At 33.3% G+C, this 23,124-nt stretch overlaps 2 protein-coding genes across 2 annotated transcripts; both read right to left on the minus strand.

Annotated features, from left to right (window-relative positions):
• Window positions 1-293: 293 nt before the first annotated feature.
• On the minus strand, window positions 294-17,614 carry LOC143198535 (transcription factor 21). The gene is made up of 3 exons (XM_076407818.1): window positions 17,335-17,614; window positions 13,885-14,038; window positions 294-842 (listed from the first exon to the last, which is right to left on the minus strand). Exons 1-3 carry the CDS (start codon window positions 17,466-17,468, stop codon window positions 699-701), a joined length of 432 nt encoding a protein of 143 aa, XP_076263933.1. The 5' UTR covers window positions 17,469-17,614; the 3' UTR covers window positions 294-698.
• Window positions 17,615-17,753: 139 nt separating this feature from the next.
• LOC143198534 (uncharacterized) lies at window positions 17,754-20,549 on the minus strand. The gene is made up of 4 exons (XM_076407817.1): window positions 20,313-20,549; window positions 19,860-19,961; window positions 19,637-19,779; window positions 17,754-17,986 (listed from the first exon to the last, which is right to left on the minus strand). Exons 1-4 carry the CDS (start codon window positions 20,499-20,501, stop codon window positions 17,773-17,775), a joined length of 648 nt encoding a protein of 215 aa, XP_076263932.1. The 5' UTR covers window positions 20,502-20,549; the 3' UTR covers window positions 17,754-17,772.
• Window positions 20,550-23,124: the final 2,575 nt, after the last annotated feature.

The raw sequence follows: 23,124 nt of genomic DNA on the forward strand, positions 1-23,124 counted from the left end.
GTAATAAACTTATAGGCCGATAGAAGGGGAAATCTTCTGATGTTTTCCTGGTTTGAGAACCGTTATTATTTCGGCTACTTTGCAGATGCTATGAAAATAATTTATTAACAATATAATATTGAATATGATGGTTAATAATTTTGCACCATTCCTGTAATATTTTACCGGTCCTTAATTAATCTCTCTGGTTATTATTTGTGGAACATCTTTGACGGCGAGTGCGATAATAAATTAAAAAATCAACACTTTATGAAAGATAAAAAATATAAAAGTGCAACGAAAACCCAAACAAATAAAACTAATATAATGTTTATTATTATAAAAGTAATACATCGAAAGAAAAACGTTTATAAAGCAATAAATAATAACCTAATTTAACAAAAACACACGCATAAGTCAAGCTTAAGTCTTTTCAAAATAAATGTGCTACTATTTCACACCTAGGAAGCGTTTTTAATCCGCAACATTCCCTGAAACTTTATCCCGTAGAACACGGAGAAAAAAATAAATTAACACCAATTAGTTCTCGACATGGGTAACCTGATAACGGTTCGTCATCGACCCTAAGGAGAAAGTTTCAGGAAGTGAGCAAAGAAGTGGGATAATCTCTTGTTCATCTGAATAATTTACGATTGATAAATTACATAATACTTCGGTAGACGGATTATATTGGGTGTTGATTTTTGGTTAGTCCCGCGCTAATAATAATATGTCATGTCTTTATCTCGCACGACGGGGTGTTGAGTAGGCGGTATGTCGTCCCAAGGGTGGGTATTGTGGTTGGATTGGTCGCGGTAAGTCCCATCTGTCGGCTCCGACTTTTGGAAACTAAAAGGCCATGTCTGAAAAAAAACGGTTTTTTTTATTAACTTATAACATTCTACTTATATTGTAAGCATCAAGAGCTCATATGAAAGTAAACAATAACAATGTTAATTTTTATTGTAAAGTAAATTTAAAAATTATATCTATATTGCCTAGTAAGGAAAAGCTTTTTTTGCCAAAACAATCCACATTATCAAATTAACTGCCTTCAAACAACGTCTTATTAATTTTTTTTTGATTACTCTTCGTGAGTCCACAATCTGCCCCATTGGCAATAAGAATTTTTATGTCTATATTATATATACATGGCATGTAGATAAACACTTCATTAAGCAATCTTCTGTATAAAATAATATTATCTTAATTAATTAATCTTATTCTAAAGCTTATTCTAAAGTCTATATATGTCCAGTAATCAGATCAGGTGGTGTTAAACGTTTTAGTCTACGCACTTCACTATCACGTCGTATATTTAGCTAATTAGCGAGTACATTGGGACGCACTGACACTCTTTCACTTTGAAGTACTTTACACAAACACATTGAATTACACACGTTATAGGTTCTAGAGGAATATCGCGTTGTATCACTTTATTTGAAATATAGTACGGAGCATCAACAATGGCACGCAACACCTTATTTTGGAACCGTTGAATGATGGATATATTAGATTTGCTAGCAGTACCCCATAGTTGGATTCCATAACCCAAATGGGCTTGAGTATAGACTCATACAGCAATACCTTGTTATCTAATGATAACTTGGATTTGCACCCGATGAGCCAATATATTTAATATAATTTTAGTCCCAGTTGTTTCCGTTTAGACAGTACGTGCTTTTTCCAGGTTAGGCGTCGATCTAAGTCAATACCAAGATATTTAACATACTCTGCTTGGGGAAGTTGACGATGATTGTACTAATTATACACCCATAAATAGTATTTTAACTAATATATATTATTTACATAAGATATTTAAAAAAAAAATGTTGTAAAAATCCAATCATTCCTTAAAAACAGTACAAAATTAATAACAATCGAATCAGATTTACTTGAAATTTGGTATGAGCATGCTCTATATATTCTTCTATCATATCAAAATTAAAATGTCAAACATTTTGTTTCGCCAAATTACCATTTCTTACATTTGCGAATTTTTCAAAAACAATAAAAATACATATATTGTTATGGACTCACTAAAACAACTATATCTCCAAAAATTTTTTTTTTCATGGATTTTTGACACGGTGCATTGTCTTGGTGAAGCAACACCTTTGTTTTCTACAATGCGCCCTTTTTTTCGGTGATTTCATCCTTCAAACGGTCCAATAACGCTATGTAATAGTCGCTGTTGATAGTCCTTCCTTTTTCAAGGTAGTCATTGAAAATTATTCCATGTGCATCCCAAAATACAGACGCCATAAACTTGCCAGCCGACTGTTACGTTTTCCCACGCTTTCAAGCGGGTTCATCGTGTGCAGTCCACTCGGATGACTGTCGATTGGACTTCGGGGTGAAATGATGGAGCCATGTTTCATCTATTGTCACATATTGATGCAAATGTTCGGGTTTATTACGCTTACTCATCTTCAAATACTGAAAAACTGAGCTAGCGCGGCACCCACTTTGTACAGAGCTTTCTCATACCCAAATATTCGTGAATAATATGATGTACACATTCAGTTAATATCTTTTGAGTATCTGCTGTTTTATTCAGTTTCAATTTACGGTCATTCAAAATCATTATGTGGATTTTTCAAATGTTTTGTTAGTAACAACCTCTTTTGGTCGTCCAGTGCGCTCACCGTCTTTGGTGCTCATTTCATCACATCTATAGTTAGCATAACAATCCTTGATGGTTGATTTTCAGTGTCCGAAAACTCAAGCCAAGTTTTTGCTTCAACTGTACGTTTCTCTTCAAAAAGCAATAATTTATCAACACGCAAAATTCCATTTTATCATTTTTTTTCACAATAACAAAAGTTGCTTCACACAAAGTGCTATAATTCATAAACTAATGATCCGACTTTCAAATTGATACTCGCTTCTTTTAAGGGTTCGGCTTTAATTCTAGTAGCGCCGTCTATGTGTCATATCGGGGACTTTTCAATTGACCTGTTTAACAAACGCAAATTGTCCTTCATGGTCCGGTGAATAATTAAAAAACCGAGATAATGGTATGCTGAATAAAATTGGTCTTGTAGCCCTTATTTAGCCCTTAGATTGTTTTAGTGTTTATATATCTCAAAACCATTTTTATCCATTGTGACCAGTATCACAGAGGACCTTGTACCTCTTAACTTAAGCCATCAAACTGTGTAGTTTGAATATGGCTTTAATGTTGTTTTTTCCTTTTATTTTTACCGTATCATTTTCAACAAAAAATATAAAACAACATACATATTTTAAGACGCTCTGATATTGATGGGAGTTCATAATTGGAATTATTTCGAATCAACTAATACTATATACATTATAGAATAATTATAATTATGATATTACTGTTAATATCAATAAAGATGTTGTCTTATAATTGTATTCTTCACTTTTAAATATCCTTAAAGTCTGAAATAAGTTTGCTAAATCAAAGCAATATGAAAGCAATACATCTACTGGACAACACGCATGAAATCAAAGGATTGAAGCGAGCCAAACCACAAGAATTTTTATAGTATCTTCGTGTATTTTTAACTTTAGCTTAAGTAGTCTAGTTTTATCATAATTTAGGAAATACATACTGATGTTTTAATCCCGTACTCACTTAGTTTGTGTATTAATGCAACTACAACAGAACTGTAGCAATAAGCGAATTTCTAAATTACGACTGTACTAAGCATATACAATATAATTAATTAAGAAAAACTTTTAAATATGACCTTTTATAAAATATTTATTAATTTTTCATAGTTCAGTTCCAACCTTCGTAGGGTGAAGACGTATTTTCAATACGGTCCAAGCTATAAAAAGATACCGTTCTTTAAAAAAACCCAGTATTTTACGGTTATTTAATTGAGTGTTAAAAGCGCATAACAGATGCGGCTATCCGTCTCTCAGTGGACCTAAAGTGTAGTGAATACGTGTTTACGTGACCAGACAAAAGGTCTGCATCTCATTTTTATTAGTGTTTAAAATTATTTCATCTTATTTTACAACAGTCCTTTTGAAATTCATTTATAGTATTTATAGTAAAAAACTAGTGCTAAAATAACGTAAGTGAAAAATGAAGTGCGTGAAATAAACAATGTATTTATTTTATTTTTTTTATCATCTGGAAGTAAATTAAATAAAATATTAAAATATTAAAAAATGGCAAACCATAGCGATTCAACCAAATCACCTGCACACTTTGATATAAGATTAGAACAAACAGCAATAACGCAAACTCCACCATCAGAATGGACTACAGTCATTAACAAAAAACGATTGAGAAGTCCAGAAGAAGAAATCGCGAGGAAACAAACAAGAATCAGTGACTATTGGTTGCAGAAACCGATAGAGACAAAAAACAGTTTTAGCAACCTGTCGGAAGAAATTGAAGAGAACATACAACCAAGCCCTGAAAAAGTTGTTCCCAAACCACCACCAATAACAGTCTATAAGGTAGGAATAATAAAAAACATCCATGACTTATTGAAAACCATTACTACGAACTACACAATTAAAACAGTGAGCTATGAAACAATTAAAATCCAATTGTTCGAAGCGGATCACTTTAAAGTTCTTATAAAAGAATTAGATGAAAGAAACACCCAATACCATACATTCAGGCCAAAATCCGAGAGAACATTTAAATTCGTATTAAAAGGATTACATCACGGGACGGACTTTAACACCATCAAGGTAGCACTAGCTGAAAAAGGCCACGAGGTCGTAAATATTCACAATATACGACATCACACGACAAAAAAACCTCTGCCTATGTTTTATATAGACATAAAACCTAATGGAAATAATAAGGCGGTGTATGAAATCACCAAATTGGAAAATAATATTATTAAATGCGAACCACCACATATAAAAAGAATTATACCACAATGCACAAGATGTCAAGCGCACGGGCACACAAAGACTTACTGTCGCAAATCATATAGATGCGTAAAATGTGCAGGAGAACATAAGACAGGAGATTGTACTCGTAAAGTTCGCGATGAAAAAGTGAAATGTGTTAACTGTAATGGAAATCATCCAGCGAACTACAAGGGTTGCGCAGTTCACAAGCAACTACAACAGAAACTCTATCCTGCCTTAAGGGAAAAAAGGCATCAACAAAAACAATCCACTACTACCAATCTACCACTACCCACCAGAACAAGTCAACCAGACATAACTTATGCCCAAATAGTTGAAAATGGTTCAGCACAAAAACTAGAGACAATATCTCAACCTACTGAAACTAGCAACATCTCAAAATTAGAAAATATGATGGCTAAACTAATGGATCAAATGAGTACGATGCTTGGTCTACTCACAACCGTCGTAAGCAAACTTGCCTAATGCCTGAAACCAGTAGCTACAAAATCGCCGTCTGGAATGCCAATGGGCTCCAACAACACGCCAGGGAACTAAAAATGTTCGTAAATGAACAAAATATTGACATTATGATGGTTTCCGAAACACACTTTACGGACAAGAATTATCTGAAAGTTCCTAAATATAAGATTTATCATACAAATCACCCTGATGATAAAGCACATGGAGGTACAGCCATAATAATTCGAGATGATATAAAGCATTTCGAAAAAGAAAAATTCCGCAAAGACTACCTGCAAGCCACCAGTATAACCATAGAGGAAGCCCATGGACCATTAACAATTTCTGCGATTTATTGCCCACCCAAACATAACAACAAGGCAGAACAATTTCAAGAATTCTTCAGTACGCTAGGTAATAGATTTATAGCAGGAGGAGATTATAATGCAAAACATTTAATGTGGTGTTCAAGAATAATAACCTCAAAAGGTAGAGAACTGCTCAAAGCCATAAGGATAGATAACTTACAGCATATCTCTACTGGTGAACCAACATATTGGCCTTCAGACAGAAATAAAAAACCAGATACAATAGATTTCTGTATTACAAAAAATATTGATCCAAAAAAGTGTCAGGCAGAATCATGTTTCGACCTGTCTTCTGATCATTCACCAATAATAGTAACAATTTCTTCAAAAATTACCATCAAAGATAAACCCCCTTCTCTGTGCAATAATAGAACTAACTGGCCCTCATTTAGAGAAAACTTAGACCAAAATATCTCTCTAAACTTACCGTTACAAACTGAAATGGATATAGAAATAGCAGCAATAAATCTTACAAAAAATATACAGGAGGCAGCATATTCCGCGACTCCCAACAGTGAAACATTTCCAAGAAAAAATACACATATATCATGTACAATACAGAAAAAGATAGCAGAAAAAAGAAAGTTACGACGAAATTGGCAACAGCAAAGGACTGAAGAGAATAAAAGAAAATTTAATAGGGCCATAAAAGAGCTGAGAGATCTAATTCAAATTGAACAAAACCAAGGCATTCAAGAATACCTAGAAAACTTGACATCAACTGAGGCTACAGACTATTCGTTGTGGAAAGCAACAAAAAAGCTTAGGAGATCCCAGCAGCATAACCCACCTATTAAAACAAGCGAAAATAATTGGGCGAGAAGCAATAAAGAGAAGGCCGACATTTTCTCAAAACACTTAAAGAATGTTTTTAAACCTTTCCAGTCTCAGCTACATAAAGATGACGAAAATAAAATTACTAGCTTTCTAGATTCGCCATTTCAAATGGATTTACCGCACGAGAAATTAACGGTCAAAAAAGTTAAACATACAATAATGAGAGAGATTAATATTAAAAAAGCTCCTGGTTATGACTTAATTACTGGCAAAATTTTAAAAGAACTATCAGAAAAGGCTATAAAACTATTAACATATATATTTAATGCTATGCTACGAATTAATTATTTCCCTAGTATCTGGAAAGTAGCTAAAATATTAATGATACTTAAACCAGGAAAAATACCAGAAGATGTGACCTCCTACCGACCTATAAGTTTATTACCAATAATCTCGAAAGTTTTCGAGAAATTATACATAAAAAAACTAAACTGTATAATAGAAAAAAGAAAAATTATTCCAGAACATCAGTTTGGCTTTCGCAATAAGCATGGGACTATAGAACAAGTGCATAGACTTGTAAACCAAATAAACGCTGACCTAAATGCCAAAAGATATTGTTCGGCTGCTTTCCTAGACATATCTCAGGCTTTTGACAAAGTATGGCATACGGGCTTGCAGGTTAAACTAAAGAAACTTCTCCCTCATCCGGACTATCAGCTATTAAAATCGTATCTCACTGACAGACATTTTATTGTAAATCAAGGCGATGAACATACCGAATTAAATCCCATATATTCAGGAGTTCCGCAAGGTAGTGTACTGGGTCCAGTACTGTATCTTCTGTATACGGCTGATCTGCCCACCACAAAAATAACTACTGTGGCAACATATGCAGACGATACAGCAATCTTAGCATCCCATGAAGATCCAGTCACAGCATCAATAAACCTACAAACCCACCTGGATCAAATACAATTATGGTTGAAGACATGGCGCATTAAAGCCAATGAATCAAAATCCACGCATATAACGTTTACCCTGCGTAGAAGAACATGTCCACCAGTGAATATCAATCATCGTCAACTCCCCCAAGCAGAGCATGTTAAATATCTTGGTATGCATTTAGATCGACGCCTAACCTGGAAAAAGCACATACTCTCTAAACGGAAACAACTAGGACTAAAATTATATCAAATGTATTGGCTCATTGGGCGCAAATCCAAGTTATCATTAGATAACAAGGTATTGCTGTATGAGTCTATACTCAAGCCCATTTGGACATATGGAATTCAACTATGGGGTACCGCTAGCAAATCTAATATATCCATCATTCAACGGTTCCAAAATAAGGTGTTGCGTGCCATTGTTGATGCTCCGTACTATATTTCAAATAAAGTGATACAACGCGATATTCCTCTAGAACCTATAACGAGTGTAATCCAACGTGTTTGTGTGAAGTACTTCGAAAGAGTGTCAGTGCACCCCAATGTACTCGCTAATCAGCTAAATATGCGACGTGATAGTGAAGTGCGTAGACTAAAACGTTTAACACCACCTGATCTGATTACTGGACATATGTAGAGTTTAGAATAAGCATTAGAATAAGTCTAATTAATTAAGATAATATTTTATACAGAAGATTGCTTATTGAAGTGATTTTCTACATGCCATGTATATATAATATAAACAGAAGAAATACTTATTGCCAATAGGGCAGATTGTGGACTTACGAAGAGTAATAAAAAAAAAAAAAAATTTTTCAGAAGAAGAAAATATTATTTGTATAATAACAGTATTTTTAAGTATTTTGTCAATATTTCTATACATAAATACACATATATGCCGATAAAATAATAATAAAATTTTATTTTTATAAAAATATTTTATATTTTTAGCTATTATATTTCCCTTTTAATTATCGCCTGAACAACATTCAGATGGCGTCTGTCAAAAGGCTCGTGCCAATATAGAAAATAAATAATAAGCGGGGAAGTGCTGATAGAGATACAAAACATTTGCGCCATTAATTTGTCATCTGGAACGACAACCGTTAAAAGGTGCCCAACATTTACAAGATTTTTTCTGTGACCTCTGGACAGTGGCGGTCCCAAATATTCTAAAACTATAAAAATACACAAATATTTGAGACTTGATCGGAGAGTTCCAGGGACCTGATGAGTTTGTAAGATTATACTTAAATCTTTTTATTTATTAATTTAATTATAATAATAAATTGACACTGTTGTGTGTGTTGTTGTGTTATTGGCGTGTTATTTAGTTACCGAAACGTATATTTATTTCATTAGGACTGTGATATATATTATTAAGTATGTCTAGTTAACCAAATCAAAACCGAATAAACATTTATCATATACGATAGAAACACAAATTGTATAAATAAAATAATAATCAATCAATATATAAAACGAGATAAGACATAAATAAATATTATACATTTAAAATATATCAATAGATAAATAGAATATAAAAATAAATAAATAAGTAAAATTAACTTAAAAACATATATAAAACAATAACAGTATAAAAAATTATAATTCATAATACATAATATATTAATATATTGAAACCAAAGCAGTAGATAAAATATAACGTAAAGGTTATAAATATAAAATAGTTTGGTTTCCCTAAAATAAAATTAAATGCGAGATAAGAAATTAGATAGAATATTGTAAATGAATTTCATGTAAATAATTAGATATTCTATCGATGTGATTTGAAATGAAAATAGTTTTCAGATTTCTAGGTATGTTAGTCTATTTCGAATAGACCGTAGAGCCTGACATGATTGTAAAACATGATGGACTGTTTTTAATAGTCCACAATAATCACACAACGGAGGAACATCGCCAGTCATAAGATATGAATGTGAGAACTGACAATGATAGACCATTAGCCTATCTAACATGACCTGCTTATACCTATTAGTAGATAATGTCATAGAAGTAAAAAAGTCTTGCTTAATAAACCACAATTTATTATCGCCCTCCAGTCAGTCCCACTCCAATTCGTAATAATGGGATATAGATCCTTATAATATGGAAACCTAGAAATATATCTACCATTTAAAGTGGCTTCTTTAGCTGCTTTGTTTGCTATCTCATTACCATCTATGCCCACATCACTGAGGACCCAAATAGTTGATATTATTCTTTTCGGTTCAACAACATTGTGATAGATGTTATAGACCCAACGATAATAGTGTGTCTAAAAGTTGCATTTTCAATTGCCAGGATAAAGCTCAGGGAATCAGTACAAATCAACCAATCGCCAGTCTCAACCTCCAATACAATCGGTAGAACCTTCCAGATGGCTGTTAATTCTGCCGATAATATGGACTAATGTTTATGAAGCTTGTAAGTTTCTATTCTAGAGGATCCAAAAACCGCTGCGCCCACTCCCCTGGACGATTTGGAACCATCGGTGTGTATAAAACTTTGTAGCTTGGATAAAGCGATAGAAGATGACCAAACAGGCCCTTGAAGATTCTAGGGCCAAAATTATCCTTGCTGTGAATCGTTAGAGATCTATCTGTTGACAGCGGTGGAAACATCCTTTGCGGGAGATTTGTGAAGCTGGAGATGTTAAGTTTATCTGTATTAAGGTTGATCATCTCTAAAAAGTTAAATAACAGGTCTTTGAAAGATTGGGCCCTACATAATGGTGCAATGGGTCTCCTAATGGACAGATTTATTATTTTGTTGGTTGTTAGTATGGAGCAAAATATGTGGGCTGCTCTAAGAATTAGCTTCAACCGTCTATATTTAAGCGGTTCAATACCAGCAAGACATTGTAGAACAACTGGGCTAGATTTACATGCCCAAGAGCCACTCTCAGGGCATGATTTTGAACTGTTTCAAGCATTCGTAGATAGGATGTACAAGAGGTGTTGTACAGAAAGCTTCCATAATAAAGTTTGGGACGTATTATAGTTTTATAAACATGTAGAATAGTATCTTGGTTGAGACCGTTTTCGCGATTAGCAATAAATTTAAGTATGTTTAAGTCCCTATTGGTTCCCTGTCTCAAATTGTATATATGCTCCTTCCAAGTAAATGTTTGGTCGAAGTAAACACCAAGAAACTTTGCGTTCTATTTAACAGGAATTGGTTGGTCATTCAGAGTCAAGGAGTGATGCCTAGTACAATGCCGTTTTCTGCAAAAATGCACTATTGAAGACTTTGAGGGGGATATTGTGGGATATTTGCCAACTATGGATTTATCTGGACTGAACCTATAATTTAACGTGGGCTCCGAACCACAGCCTACCGACTGGCGAGTGACCAACTTTAGAAATCATCCCAAGAGACATCCGGTCTTACCCAGCCTGATTACTGGCGTGACTGGCCTCATTTTTCTTGTCGGATTTTACACTCTTGCCTAGGACAATAACAAATTTTAAACAATCACAAACATAAATTTACGACCATGTCTCAGCAGAATTCGAACCCGCGGCTATCGCAACAGTAAGAGGACCGTCCTATCCCAATAACAGTAGCAATTGTTAGTAGTGATTGAAAATATGTCAACATTTAATAGAGATTCAAACAAATATTACTATAACCACATTTCTACTAGACTTAATTAAAAAAGATATCAAAGGAGGAGAAAAAAATTAGTGGCGTTACACTTTTATTAAATTGTTTTTCATATATTTTTTAAAGTTTCCTTGTACCAACGAGGGTTTATCTCGACTGGACCTACTGTTTAACGTGGGCTCCGAACGACAGTCCTCGGCATAAAGCCTAGCGATATAAATCATCCCAGAAGACATCCGGTATTACTCAGCCTGGTTACTGGCGTGACTGGGATCATCACAAATTTTAAACAATCACAAACATACATTTACGACCATGTCCCAGCAGGATTCGAACCCGCGGCTATCGCAACAGTAGGAGGGCCGTCCTGCCTTTGCCACTGCGCCGGGGACCGTGATTTCGGAACCCACGTTCAACTGTAGTCCACGTTAAGTTCCTTATACTCACAATTCGCGATAATTCGTGATGTCATAGCTGAGAAGTCTAGATAAAAAGACCCATATCAAAAATCGCATTGGTTCACTTGAATTGTAATTAGCGCCAATAAATTAAATAGTGTAATGTAAGGTGTTTCATTAATTCACAAGAAAGTCTAGCTCAATGCTAGTGAATTAGCAACAATAAAGAAATTAAAGGGCTTTAGCGGTAATTCGCTATGAGAGCTATCGAAAAAGTGCCAGACGAGGAAAGAACTTAAGTTAATTAGTAGTCTAGTAAATTTAGCTTAATTAATTTTTCATTTAAAAACTTGCTTTTCTATTAATGCAAGTACAACAGAACAATAGTAATACATTTATGCACTAAGAATACCTAATGTAAGATGCAATAAAAATATGTTAGAGATAAAAAAGTAATGGTCTGTATTGGATCAAGTGACTTTCTTCGGTTAAGTGTCCGCTCCCTTTTTCGTTTGACGTTCGAGTTACGACTTATTGACGTTTATTTTGGTGTGCCATCATAAACCGAAGCGTTTCCGGATAAATTTAGTGCCTGATCGACGGAGAGGATGCACCTACCAGCCTAACAAAACACGGTTCGAATGTCTCCGAAGTGGCGCGCGTAATTGGGGATCCGGCAAATGCGCCCAGCTGTTGGAATTTACGGCGATTTTTCCGACGCTGTTTACGTTTCGCGGCCGAAATTCAAATAAACGGCCGACGCACAAAAATCGCGTTTCTTCTTTGTTTCCGTCGGCGAGACGATTGACGATTAAAAAGAAAAAAATCAACCGGCCAAATCAAAAACAAAAATTAAAAATACCTCTCGCATATACATAAGCAAAGCATATCGAAGCCTCATAGAAAGACATGGTTTGCATTTTACACGGACTTTTACGACGCATTTACATAAATAATATGTATATTCTATTCAAAATAACAGTGAACTCACATCACCAAGATGTTTAATATATTGTCTGTCGCAATTTGTAAATTCTTTTTAGAGTCAGACAATATTTTCCTTCTTATTTTATTCTAGTTAAAACGAGACACAAGGCTGTCTGATAAGTTCAAACATGTAACCGAACCAGAGTTGAAAAGTCGCCCGGTTGTCAAACGTATGCAAAATTCTTCAAAACAACAGCAATATGGCAACTGCACTGAATATTAGTATGAACACAGTCACTGAAGGATTCAGCGAAAAGAGACCATCCTCATAAAAAGCGGGTAATGAATCAAGATCAGTTTGATGTTACCCCATTAGAGATTAAATATATCAAATGTATAAAATGCAGTCAGTAGTTTTTTCAATAAAACATACTTTAACACAATTATTTCAAAGGAAACTCTTAGTTTGAAAAGTATCGAATAGATCTAATAAACTTTCAGACATTGCTTTTAAAAGAATACAATTTTTAGAAGTATATAATAAAATCAAGGAAAACTTATTTCCATTTGTGTTTTTAGATGAGACATGGATATTTCAGAATGAAACCAATATACCTAACGGTCACTCATAGCAAGATGATAATAAATATAGTGTTAAGATAAGATAATGGATTGCAGATATACTGTTCTTCATGCTGGAAAAAAAATAACCCCTTCAGTTTGGATGAACTCGATCAAACACATTGAAGAAGAAATTGACAAATGATGGAATCGTGAACAATGTTAGATAGATTGGAAATTAACATCTTAGTTATTCACGTGAATGAGAGTTTCTGAATATAATATGAGTCAATGCTGCCATTTTCTAGACAGGGCGATGAGGATGGAAAGAAGTTAAGGTGAGTATATAATTTATATACAATAACTGCAGCAAAATCTTATTGTAGAGTATGAAAGATTTATGTGTGTAATCGCTCAGAATATACATGAGCATTTGGTTAAAATTGGTATACTGAGTTAAACAAAATTAAGACACTAAATTAAGGAAAAATCATTTGGCACATTATACCGCGATTATAAATACATTTCGGGACATTTACGAAATAAATGAACCTAAAGTTTGTAAGGAAACGGAATGTAATTAAAAATGAAAATGTCGCCACCAAATATTAAAATGCAAGGAAGAAACATACAATTATTTGCGAAATTCTTGGACATGAAAAGACGTTTTGGAATTAAAGATTTAAAAAAACATTTCGATAGTTAATTTATCCAAAAAAGGAAACAAAATACAGTTAATATCTCAAAATGTTGGTTGTTATAATAATGAGCAACAAAACATTACTTTTCTTATATATTTTTGAATTTAGTTATTGTTATCATTGTTATAAAATATATTTATAAAATATAGGAGAGGTCGAACTAAAGTTCACTTTTACTTGTTTAAGCATTAAATACTGACGTTTATTACCATTTTCCCATGGTGTATATCGTTTTCATAAAACTACAACATGATTTTCTATAATAAAAGTGATATATAATTAGAAAATGATATGTACTTACCAAAGTCAAAGGATGCTTGTGATGATTATCACTAGGTGGTGGCTGGTCCATCAACACCGCGCGAAGATGTGCAATATAACTGGTAGCTAGTCGTAAAGTATCCAATTTCGAAAGCTTGGTATCAGCAGGCACCCATGGTAAAGTAGTTTTCAGTCTATACAATATATAAATATCATAGCAAAATTATCAGCCATGGATATGAGCGAAATATATTATATATTCATATCGTCGTCACATCATAAACAAACAGTTTTGTCTTAGTTTCATCTTATTTTATCGAAACAAAAAATGTTTGAGAGATTATTGGATATTGATAGGATAAAGTGGACAAGGATTTTATTTTCTTATTATAACTATTTTTGAGTTTTGAAACGATTCAAAAATCCGACGAAGCTTAATCAATTAAAGAGACGGGTTACACAATAATGTGAGTTGAACTACTGATAAAAATGTCATAAGGAATAAATGATATATAAAGAAGTTAATTATTGTAAAGATAAAATAAAAGTTTTTAATGCATTGAAAGTGTTATAACACTCAAATAATATTTGTTATGAATAATTTGTCCGGGTGAAAGGGACTTATAATAAACAACACCTTGATTTTTACGTTTTACTATTTTCTAACGAAAACTTTCGATAAACTCTAGCATAAGAGAGCCATGTATAAAGTTCATAAAATGTTACCGAAGCAATACGCCGAACTCTTAAACTCCTTGATCTCAACCAAGATGTTTCTAGTTAAACAAGGAGAATTTTACTCGGCAATAAAAAAATGTACCGCAGGGCAGTAGTTTTAGTCCCGTTCTTTCCCTACTTTACTATATATGTGATATACTACAAATAGAAAATATTACTATGGCTACGTTTGCTGATCACACTGCGAGACTTACTAATGAAGACAACATCAAAGAAGTAACCAAAAATCTGTAACACGCAAGTGATAATATAGATAAGTGGACCCACAACACTGCATATTAATTACTCCTAAAACCAAACTATTCATATACTAATAAATATGAATAACACTATTATCCCATACAGTAACAATGTTAAAAGTATCTTGGCATTTGAATCTTGAATTTTGATGCAAAACTTTGTTAAAAGGAGCATATCAAAAAGATAAAAACTGGAATTAAAATACTAGAGAATATATTGGTTATTCTCTTAAGAAAATAAGCAAGCAATATTATCTGTGGAAGCAAATACTATAACCTATATGAATCTATAAATCAGTTATGGAGATGTTCTACGAGAAGCAATATCAGCACAATACATTGTTGTACACCCCCCAGATACTCTAAAAATCATTACTTACATCGACATTTTCGGAATGTAAGTGTCATACAGGCAATTAAGAGATTCGCAACATTTATTGAAGAAAGGGTCTAGTCACATGTTAACACGGAAGTGCTGTAACTCTAGGATAGTACTGAACTAGGAAGCAGAATCAAGAGGTCTCACATAGATGGCGCTACTAGAATTAAATCCATATGTTTTTTAGTTAGCCCTTACCCTCAAAAGATGCGTGTATAAATTTGACAGCTGTCGGATCATTAGTTTGTGAATTATAGCATTTTGAGTGAAGCAACTTTTGTTATTGTGAAAAAAATGGATAAAAAGGAATTTCGCGTGTCGATAAAATATTGCTTTTTGAAGGGGCAAAATACAGTTAAAGCAAAAGCTTGACTTGATTCCGAGTTTCCGGACGATTGGATAGGGGAGGAAATGATCACCGAAGACAGTGGACGCCCGAAAGGGGTTGTTACCGACTAAAACATTTGAAAAATCCACAAAATGATTTTGAATTACCGTAAATTGAAATTGAATGAAATAGTAGACACACTAAAGATGTCACCTGAACGTGTGCATCATATCATTCACGAATATTTGGGTATGAGAAATCTCTGTGCAAAGTGGGTGCTGCGCGAGCTCACTTTTGGCCAAAAACAACGCCGAGTTGATGATTCGGAGTAGTGTTTGAAGATGATCAGGCGTAATAAACCCGAGTTTTTGCGTCAATATGTGACAATGGATAAAACATCCAAAACACACAAAACACTCCAAAGTCCAATCGACAGTCATCCGAGTGGACTGCACACGATGAACCCGCTCCAAAGCGTGGGAAAACGCAACAGTCGGCTGGCAAGGTTATGGCGCAGGTAGTTTGGGATGCGCATAGAATAATTTTCATTGACTACCTTGAAAAGGGAAGGGTCATCAACAGCGACTATTACATAGCGTTATTGGACCGTTTTAAGATCGAAATCGCCGAAAAACGACCGCATTTGAAAAAAAAGAAAGGGGTGCTTCACCAAGACAATGCACCATGTCAAAAATTCATGAATCGAGCTTCGTATTGCTTCCTCATCCACCATATTCTCCAGATATGACCTCCAGACGACTATTTTCTGTTCTCAGATCTCAAAAGAATGCTCGCTGGGAAGAAATTTTCGTCGAATGAAGAGGTGATCGCCGAAACTGAGGCCTATTTTGAGGCAAAGGACAAATCGTGCTACAAAAATGGTATCGTAAATGGTAAAATTGTAGGGTCGCTATAATCACTGTATAACCCTTGAAAGAAATTATGTTGAATAAAAAAAACTAATTTTGCCAAAAAAATGTGTTTTAGTATGGTAGGCTGGGAACTTTTCAACTGACCTGTTAGTTGTGTAGTATCACACACTAAATGATAAAAACTCCAAAGAGTGCTACATTCAATGAGTCTTCTTAGATAACTACCCAGTTTATGTTACTGTTAAGAGAGATTGTAAGTTAGTCGCCAACAACTAGTAGTACCATATTATCTATTTTGTAACCACAGTAATTGAGCAACATATCCAGACTGTTCTGAAAATTGCCAAATGAAACAAAGATGACTTTGTTAGCTGAGCTTTGTTGGTAATATAAAAACAATTTCTAATAAATGTTGTTATTTAGCTGAGGTCTATATTTGTTTATTATACAAGAAAACAGACTAATAAATTTGCAATTATGATATTTGCTTAACTTGTTCTTCTATTTCAACTTTTGCATCACATAAAAAACAAAATGATAGATATTTTTGTCAGGAAAAATGTGTCGTATATAAACTTATCTATCGTACATCGCATATCGTATAATCGTATATAACATATAATATAATGAAAAATCACTAATAATTCAGACCCTCTAAAAGGAGACGAATTTATATTGTTCTTATCTTACTAGTTAAAAGGACTATATATTTATAAAGAAAAAAATTAGAAAAAACATTATTTATTCTAATTCTAATTCATTTGAAGTAAAATGAAAATTATTTTTATTCTGATTCTCCCAAAATACGTTCGTAATGACGCAGTAGAAACATCAACTAACATATTTCATTGAAAGTACTGCGTAATTAAGTAAAAAAAGGAAAATGCGAAACACAATTTCAAATAAAATGAAATATAAATAACCGTTGTCATACCTACAAAACGCCTTGCTGAGCACTCTCATCCTAGCTCTTTCCCTCGCATTGGCAGCATTCCTTTGCGGGTGCCTGATATCGTCGAACTCATCGTCCGAATCCTCCGAACTAATCGAACGCCGCTTCCTCGGCATATCTCACCAGCAAATTTCCTCGCCCTTTTCCAAGACACGTACCGACACTTCACCCTCTTCCTCACTAATTTGCCTAATTGACCATGAAACAAGATGCGTTTCCTTGTGGGTGGAGTTGGCCTGGCCCCACCCACATCCTTCAGGAGCGCTTAGACCGGACCAATCGGGTTTGCGCGTTTCCGTGAGAGAAATGTTTCTATGTGTAAATGCTATTAACGTGTTATTTTTAGCGAGATGTTCTTGCTCGATAAAAAAAACCTATTCTATTCTATTTCCAAGGTCCCGCGCTTATTATCCGGTTTATTTAATCGAGTAATTCTTCGGCGGATCGACTTGTTCTGGACGAGAACGGTTGCTTGAAGAGGTAAACGTTCGTGTCCACGCTGGATGACCTCTTCGATCTGTATGATACATTGTGTTTGTTGTATGGATAATAGTGATTTGGTGGAGGCGGTCGCTCTAAGTAGTGACCAGCGGTTCCTATCTCGCTGTGGGTCCATGGATCTTCTATACCAACTCTGAAATTACCATCAAATAGGCATAATTAAATAACATACGTTTTAAACACTGATTGAAAAAGAATAAATTCAGTTAATTTTTGTAAAAAAATATGTATTAGTCCTTGCCGAGTAACCTACAATTTGTCTTTACAAATAGCTTAAAATCTTGATATTTCTATTCTAATAATATTTGTGCAACAAAATATGGGTGTTAATTTCTATTAAATGTACCTCACTACACTACCCCACAAAAAAAATCAAATGGTTTGATTCTTTTCAGCTTGTGTGTTATTCTGTTGTTATTCAAGACTTGCAATACTTCGATATTAACATAAGAATGGAGTCTTTTCCCATGATGCCTTGAGATTCTCTTGATTTCCTAAGAGATAGTCAGTATCTGAAGTCTAGTCTAAGTCCTATAGTGTCTAGGTACTATCCTATAGAGTACTATGCTTCTCAGGAATCTCTATCGTGATATATACCATTCGTGGAATATCATTTGTGTAAAGTAGGTAAATGTAGGTAAGAAATTGACCGCAACACAATTCCTCGTGGTGTATTTTCTTTAGCCTCTTTTCTTGCAGAGTAGGTTTCCTGTTGTTTGACCCAAAACATTTTGGTTATAAGACTTTAATAATTCAGTGTGTTGCTTTGTTAATATTTTCTACAGCTTATGAACGAGACCGTCGTGCCAAAACTTATCGAAGAATTGTATTACTTCTAAAAATATAGCTGAACATACTTTTTTATCTTCATAGGCTTATCAATGGCAGTTAATAAACCCAAAGTGCTGTGTTGGGATTATGCGTTTACTCTTTATTGATGACAAATTTGAATTCGAATTTCGAATTACGAAATTGTTATTTACCAAGCTTTCCAATTTTCGAAACATTTTACAGATTAATTCAAGTTAGATAATACTAAACAGTAATTTTATTTTTGCCGCAAAAAGTCACATGGAAACTTATTTGGCGAATAAGATAATTCGTTGATGCCATTTCTTATGGTTTTGACTTTAAATTTGTCTTCAATTGTCGCCAGTTTCTCAAGAAGCGGTTTAACACTGACATGCAGCAGGATCACTCACTAAAACGATGTTTAATATGGAATTATATAATACAAAATACATCAGTTAGTTATTGCACATTAGGCAAACTGTTAAATGCTATAAGTTAAAGAATTTTAAAAATCTACTGGCAATTGTATTACTTTTGAAAAAGCTCCAGTCAAAGTGTGGGAAAAACACCGAATAATCAATGCTAGTTGTTACGATTTTTGCTGCATTATATAATAGCTACGCTGCTTTTTATATAAATTATACAAAAAAAGTAGCAGCAGGGTCGTAGTGAATAATTCCTTTCATTTTCAATGTTAAACCATCAAGGAGTAAGCTTCATATTTAGTACTGAAATCTCCAGAATGTAAATGAAAAAAAAATTGACAAAAAATAACTTCATTTTCTAAGCAATCTCACCTTTCAAACGAGCTGTATACTAGATATAATAAAATTTATCACGAATATAAGATACATAACACCTGAAATTTTTAAAGCTTTATATATCAACAATAAAGATTGAACTCACTGTATAATAAAAATGGCAATACTGTAAATCTGAATCATATTTTATTACTTAAATATTGTAATGATTTTTTTATAATCTTACTTACCCAAGAAAAAAGTTAGGTATTACAACCCTGTTTAAATACTTGACGAACAAAATCAGACATGGTATTAGTGAAACCGCCAGCACCAAGAAAAATATAACGAAGGGCAATACGTACTTGTTCGCATTGAAATAATAAATATTTTCCTGAAATTAAAGACGTATTTACTAAACTAACATAAATATATTAATTGAAAATTATTATATCGCAGCAATATTGTATTTACCGATGATATACCATCTCGGCTTCGTATAAACCATTTGGATAATTTCAAAAATAAGAACCACAATCGCGTCGTATAAAAATACGTCCAGTGGAAGAGAAGCTCCTAAAACAATAACTAATTTCAGTGAAAAAAGTGTATAATGAACAACATAGTACATCATATAAAGTTATTTCATTATATTTAAATGTAAATTCATTATTTACTTAATTAATATTTGATTATTTATTTGTTTATGACGTTCACTTCACAAAATAGTTTCAAATTTAGCTTAATGGATCATTAGAATTCAAATAAAAAATACAAATAATCGTTTTTATCGAATTTTGATTAGATTGAGTAGATTTGAGTAGATAAACATAACATAAACAAAAAATACTAACAAGCGCAAACAACGAAATGTGCCATATATTATAATTACATTTTTTTTAAATAAATATTTGTAATTTATCTTACTTTGTATAACCTGGAATACCATGTGGTGAAAAGGTTTTCGTACTGATGAAACCTAATATGAAGCAACAGGAAAACGGACACGAGGAACAGAACGCTCGGTATAGCACTGCATGCAGCGTGAGGTATCAGTTTCGAGGACTCCACTAATTCCTTCACGAAAACACTGTGTATATCCTTTAGGGTAGCCATCGAAATAAACAGTTTGAAATACGATACACAAAAATTTGGATATGTCAGAGTATGTTTTGACGTATAAAAATATTTTGACATAACCCCCTTTTAATGGACAAAATTATTGCTTTTTTGGGCCTTCGAGGTACAAATGTATCAAAAAAATAATATAATATTTCATGTCTCAAAAAAAATACCGGCTAGCGATGCACAAGTAATTTTAGTTATTTTTATAAAAATGATTTTATTTTGAAAAATCGGTACGACATATATTGATTTCAATAATTGAAAAATTTTGCATCAATTTCTACTACATTTTTCCTTCTTTCTGATAACATAGCCAAACCGTATCAATAGAACGATGTTGGTTTAGAAGTGATCCAATCATTGATTGGCGATATTTCAATATTTAGAAACAGTATTTAACAGTAATTAAACAGTAACATTTGCCGACGACACAATCATCATAGCAAAGTACAAATAACAGTCAACAAGATCTACAAATGTATATCTCCAAATATGTCCATGTCAATTTTACTTTGGGACAAAACGACAAAAATCTAATTATATCACTTGACGCATGTATGATTCCTCAAGCAGAATGAGCTAAATAACTTGGCATTCACCTCGATGGCAGATTAAACTGGAGACATCATGTTAGACAAAACGCAAAGCAGATTAGAATTAAAGTAATTATACTGGTTAGTCGAATCATAATCTCAACTTAAATATCTAAAATCAAAGAGATTGGTTAACTATGAAGCCAATTTGAACCTATAGGGTGCAAATATGGGGATGCAATAAATAATCAAACCAACTAGTAATCCAACACAGTCAAAACAAAGTTCTACGATTAATTATCAATGTTTATCGCTACGTAACCAACGAAGAGCTGAACGATGACTTCAAAATCAAATGTATTTACGAATATTTTGGCTTAAAAAATGAAATAAGGTTACTAAATCACTGTAACGTGTTATCATTATAACTATTGGAGAACACGCAGGAAAACAGAAGATTGAAGCGAACCAAACCACACGAACTAAAATTTAAAAAAATGCAAGTGGTAATTACTAGGTGCTATGTCTAATAAGCGCGGCAACTTCTTCACAACTTTTGCAGCGTATGAGTGTTGTCATACAAGAGGATAACTGTGTATCTGTTTTCTTTGCAGCTATGCGTAGTTCAGATTGTTCAATTAGAGTAGGATTTAGCATCACCAGCTACAATATGCCACGGAACTTTGCTTTTGTATGATAAACAATGAAATAGCTATGTTGAGACGGTTTGAAATGATATATCCAAACAATTTATGTGATAGATGTTAGAGGAGTGATTTCCCAAACAGTTGCGTCATTAACTGCCAAGCTGGTTAAAAGTTATTTGAGAATTTCAGCTATGTTTTCCTCCAGTAAGCCTGCACTTTGTGGTTCCCCAATTTATTATCTGACATAAAAATAATCACTCTTAAATCATTGAAATCAATAACTAACAATTTAGATATGACATTACACAATTATTTTAAGTTTATAAAAATGTCTAAAATGTAATTTTAACCATTTTATGATTATAGTATATGTAAACTGAATAACTCAACAAAAACTGTTATTATATATAGTGAAATGTTAAAACCATCGAATTCTACAGTTCTTATTGTATAGACAATAACATTTTTTTATGTATACATATTATATTTTTGACAAAATAAAATTAGATTACAAGAACTGCAGTAAATAACGAGAAAAAAAATTACGAGAAGTATAAATAGAAAATTGCCGTTATTTTTCAAATTTTAAAACGTTATTGCTGAGCATGTTTATTTCATTTATTCGGGGATTATTCACAATAGCTATCGAAAGGAGAAATATCTGGAGAATATAGTGGACAGAGAGATCTTCCATTTTAGCATTTCAAAACAAAATTTAACCTCTTTAATCTATGCATATTCATATGCACTGTTTTCTATCGGAACGAGCAATATCTGAAGAATATTGTGGATACAGTAAAATGTCTCATTTTAGCGTTTCAAAACAAGTTTTAACATCTTTAATCTACTTTGTCATGTATTTATTTATATGCACAATTGCTATCATAAGGAGCAATATGTATAAAATACAGTGGATAGAATCCCGAAACCCGTATGTCATCTTCAGGTCTTGCTTCTTTTCCTTCCTTCTCTACTTTATGCATAATTATAACAATTTACAAAAGAACACGTATCGGTAAATATTTAACTGTCACCATAGCGTTCAAACAAATACAAATAAATAACGATTTTGCATCATCTTATCCGGATCCGTGCGAGAGGGTTCCGAATAGGTTCGCACAAAGAAAATAATCGCGGTAATTAAATCGTTGTCTCTCCGTATCCTGTTTGTTTTCTTAGGTTTTGGACCTTTGACGTCCTCTAGCTCGTAGAAGACACATGTTTTCTATTTCACACGGGTTTAATGTTTATTTGTCCGAATAAAGATCCCCATATTAGCGCTGAGGGTTTGTAGATAAATAAAGAACTATTTACGTGAAAATAAATATATTTATTGTGCCAAAACCAAAAGTTACCATTAAAATCATTTATGGCTGTTAAAGAGTTAAAATACATATAATTAACAAAAGATGGATATAACAATAAATATTTTGA

Source organism: Rhynchophorus ferrugineus, unplaced genomic scaffold (genome assembly GCF_030347505.1).
Source record: "Rhynchophorus ferrugineus isolate W39M unplaced genomic scaffold, kcgeb_rfMv2 rfM6, whole genome shotgun sequence".
Lineage (NCBI taxonomy): Eukaryota > Metazoa > Arthropoda > Insecta > Coleoptera > Curculionidae > Rhynchophorus > Rhynchophorus ferrugineus.

What these genes read in the sequence shown, in the direction of transcription:
- LOC143198534 (XM_076407817.1), bottom strand. Translation starts at nt 20,501, where the DNA reads ATGGCTACCCTAAAGGATATACACAGTGTTTTCGTGAAGGAATTAGTG. An exon ending in GGTATTCCAGGTTATACAAA is followed by an intron (nt 19,962 to 20,312) that starts GTAAGATAAATT and finishes TTATTGTTTTAG; the next exon opens with GAGCTTCTCTTCCACTGGAC. An exon ending in ATACCTAACTTTTTTCTTGG is followed by an intron (nt 17,987 to 19,636) that starts GTAAGTAAGATT and finishes TGGTAATTTCAG; the next exon opens with AGTTGGTATAGAAGATCCAT.
- LOC143198535 (XM_076407818.1), bottom strand. Translation starts at nt 17,468, where the DNA reads ATGCCGAGGAAGCGGCGTTCGATTAGTTCGGAGGATTCGGACGATGAG. An exon ending in CTCAGCAAGGCGTTTTGTAG is followed by an intron (nt 14,039 to 17,334) that starts GTATGACAACGG and finishes TATATTGTATAG; the next exon opens with ACTGAAAACTACTTTACCAT. An exon ending in ACAAGCATCCTTTGACTTTG is followed by an intron (nt 843 to 13,884) that starts GTAAGTACATAT and finishes GTTTTTTTTCAG; the next exon opens with ACATGGCCTTTTAGTTTCCA.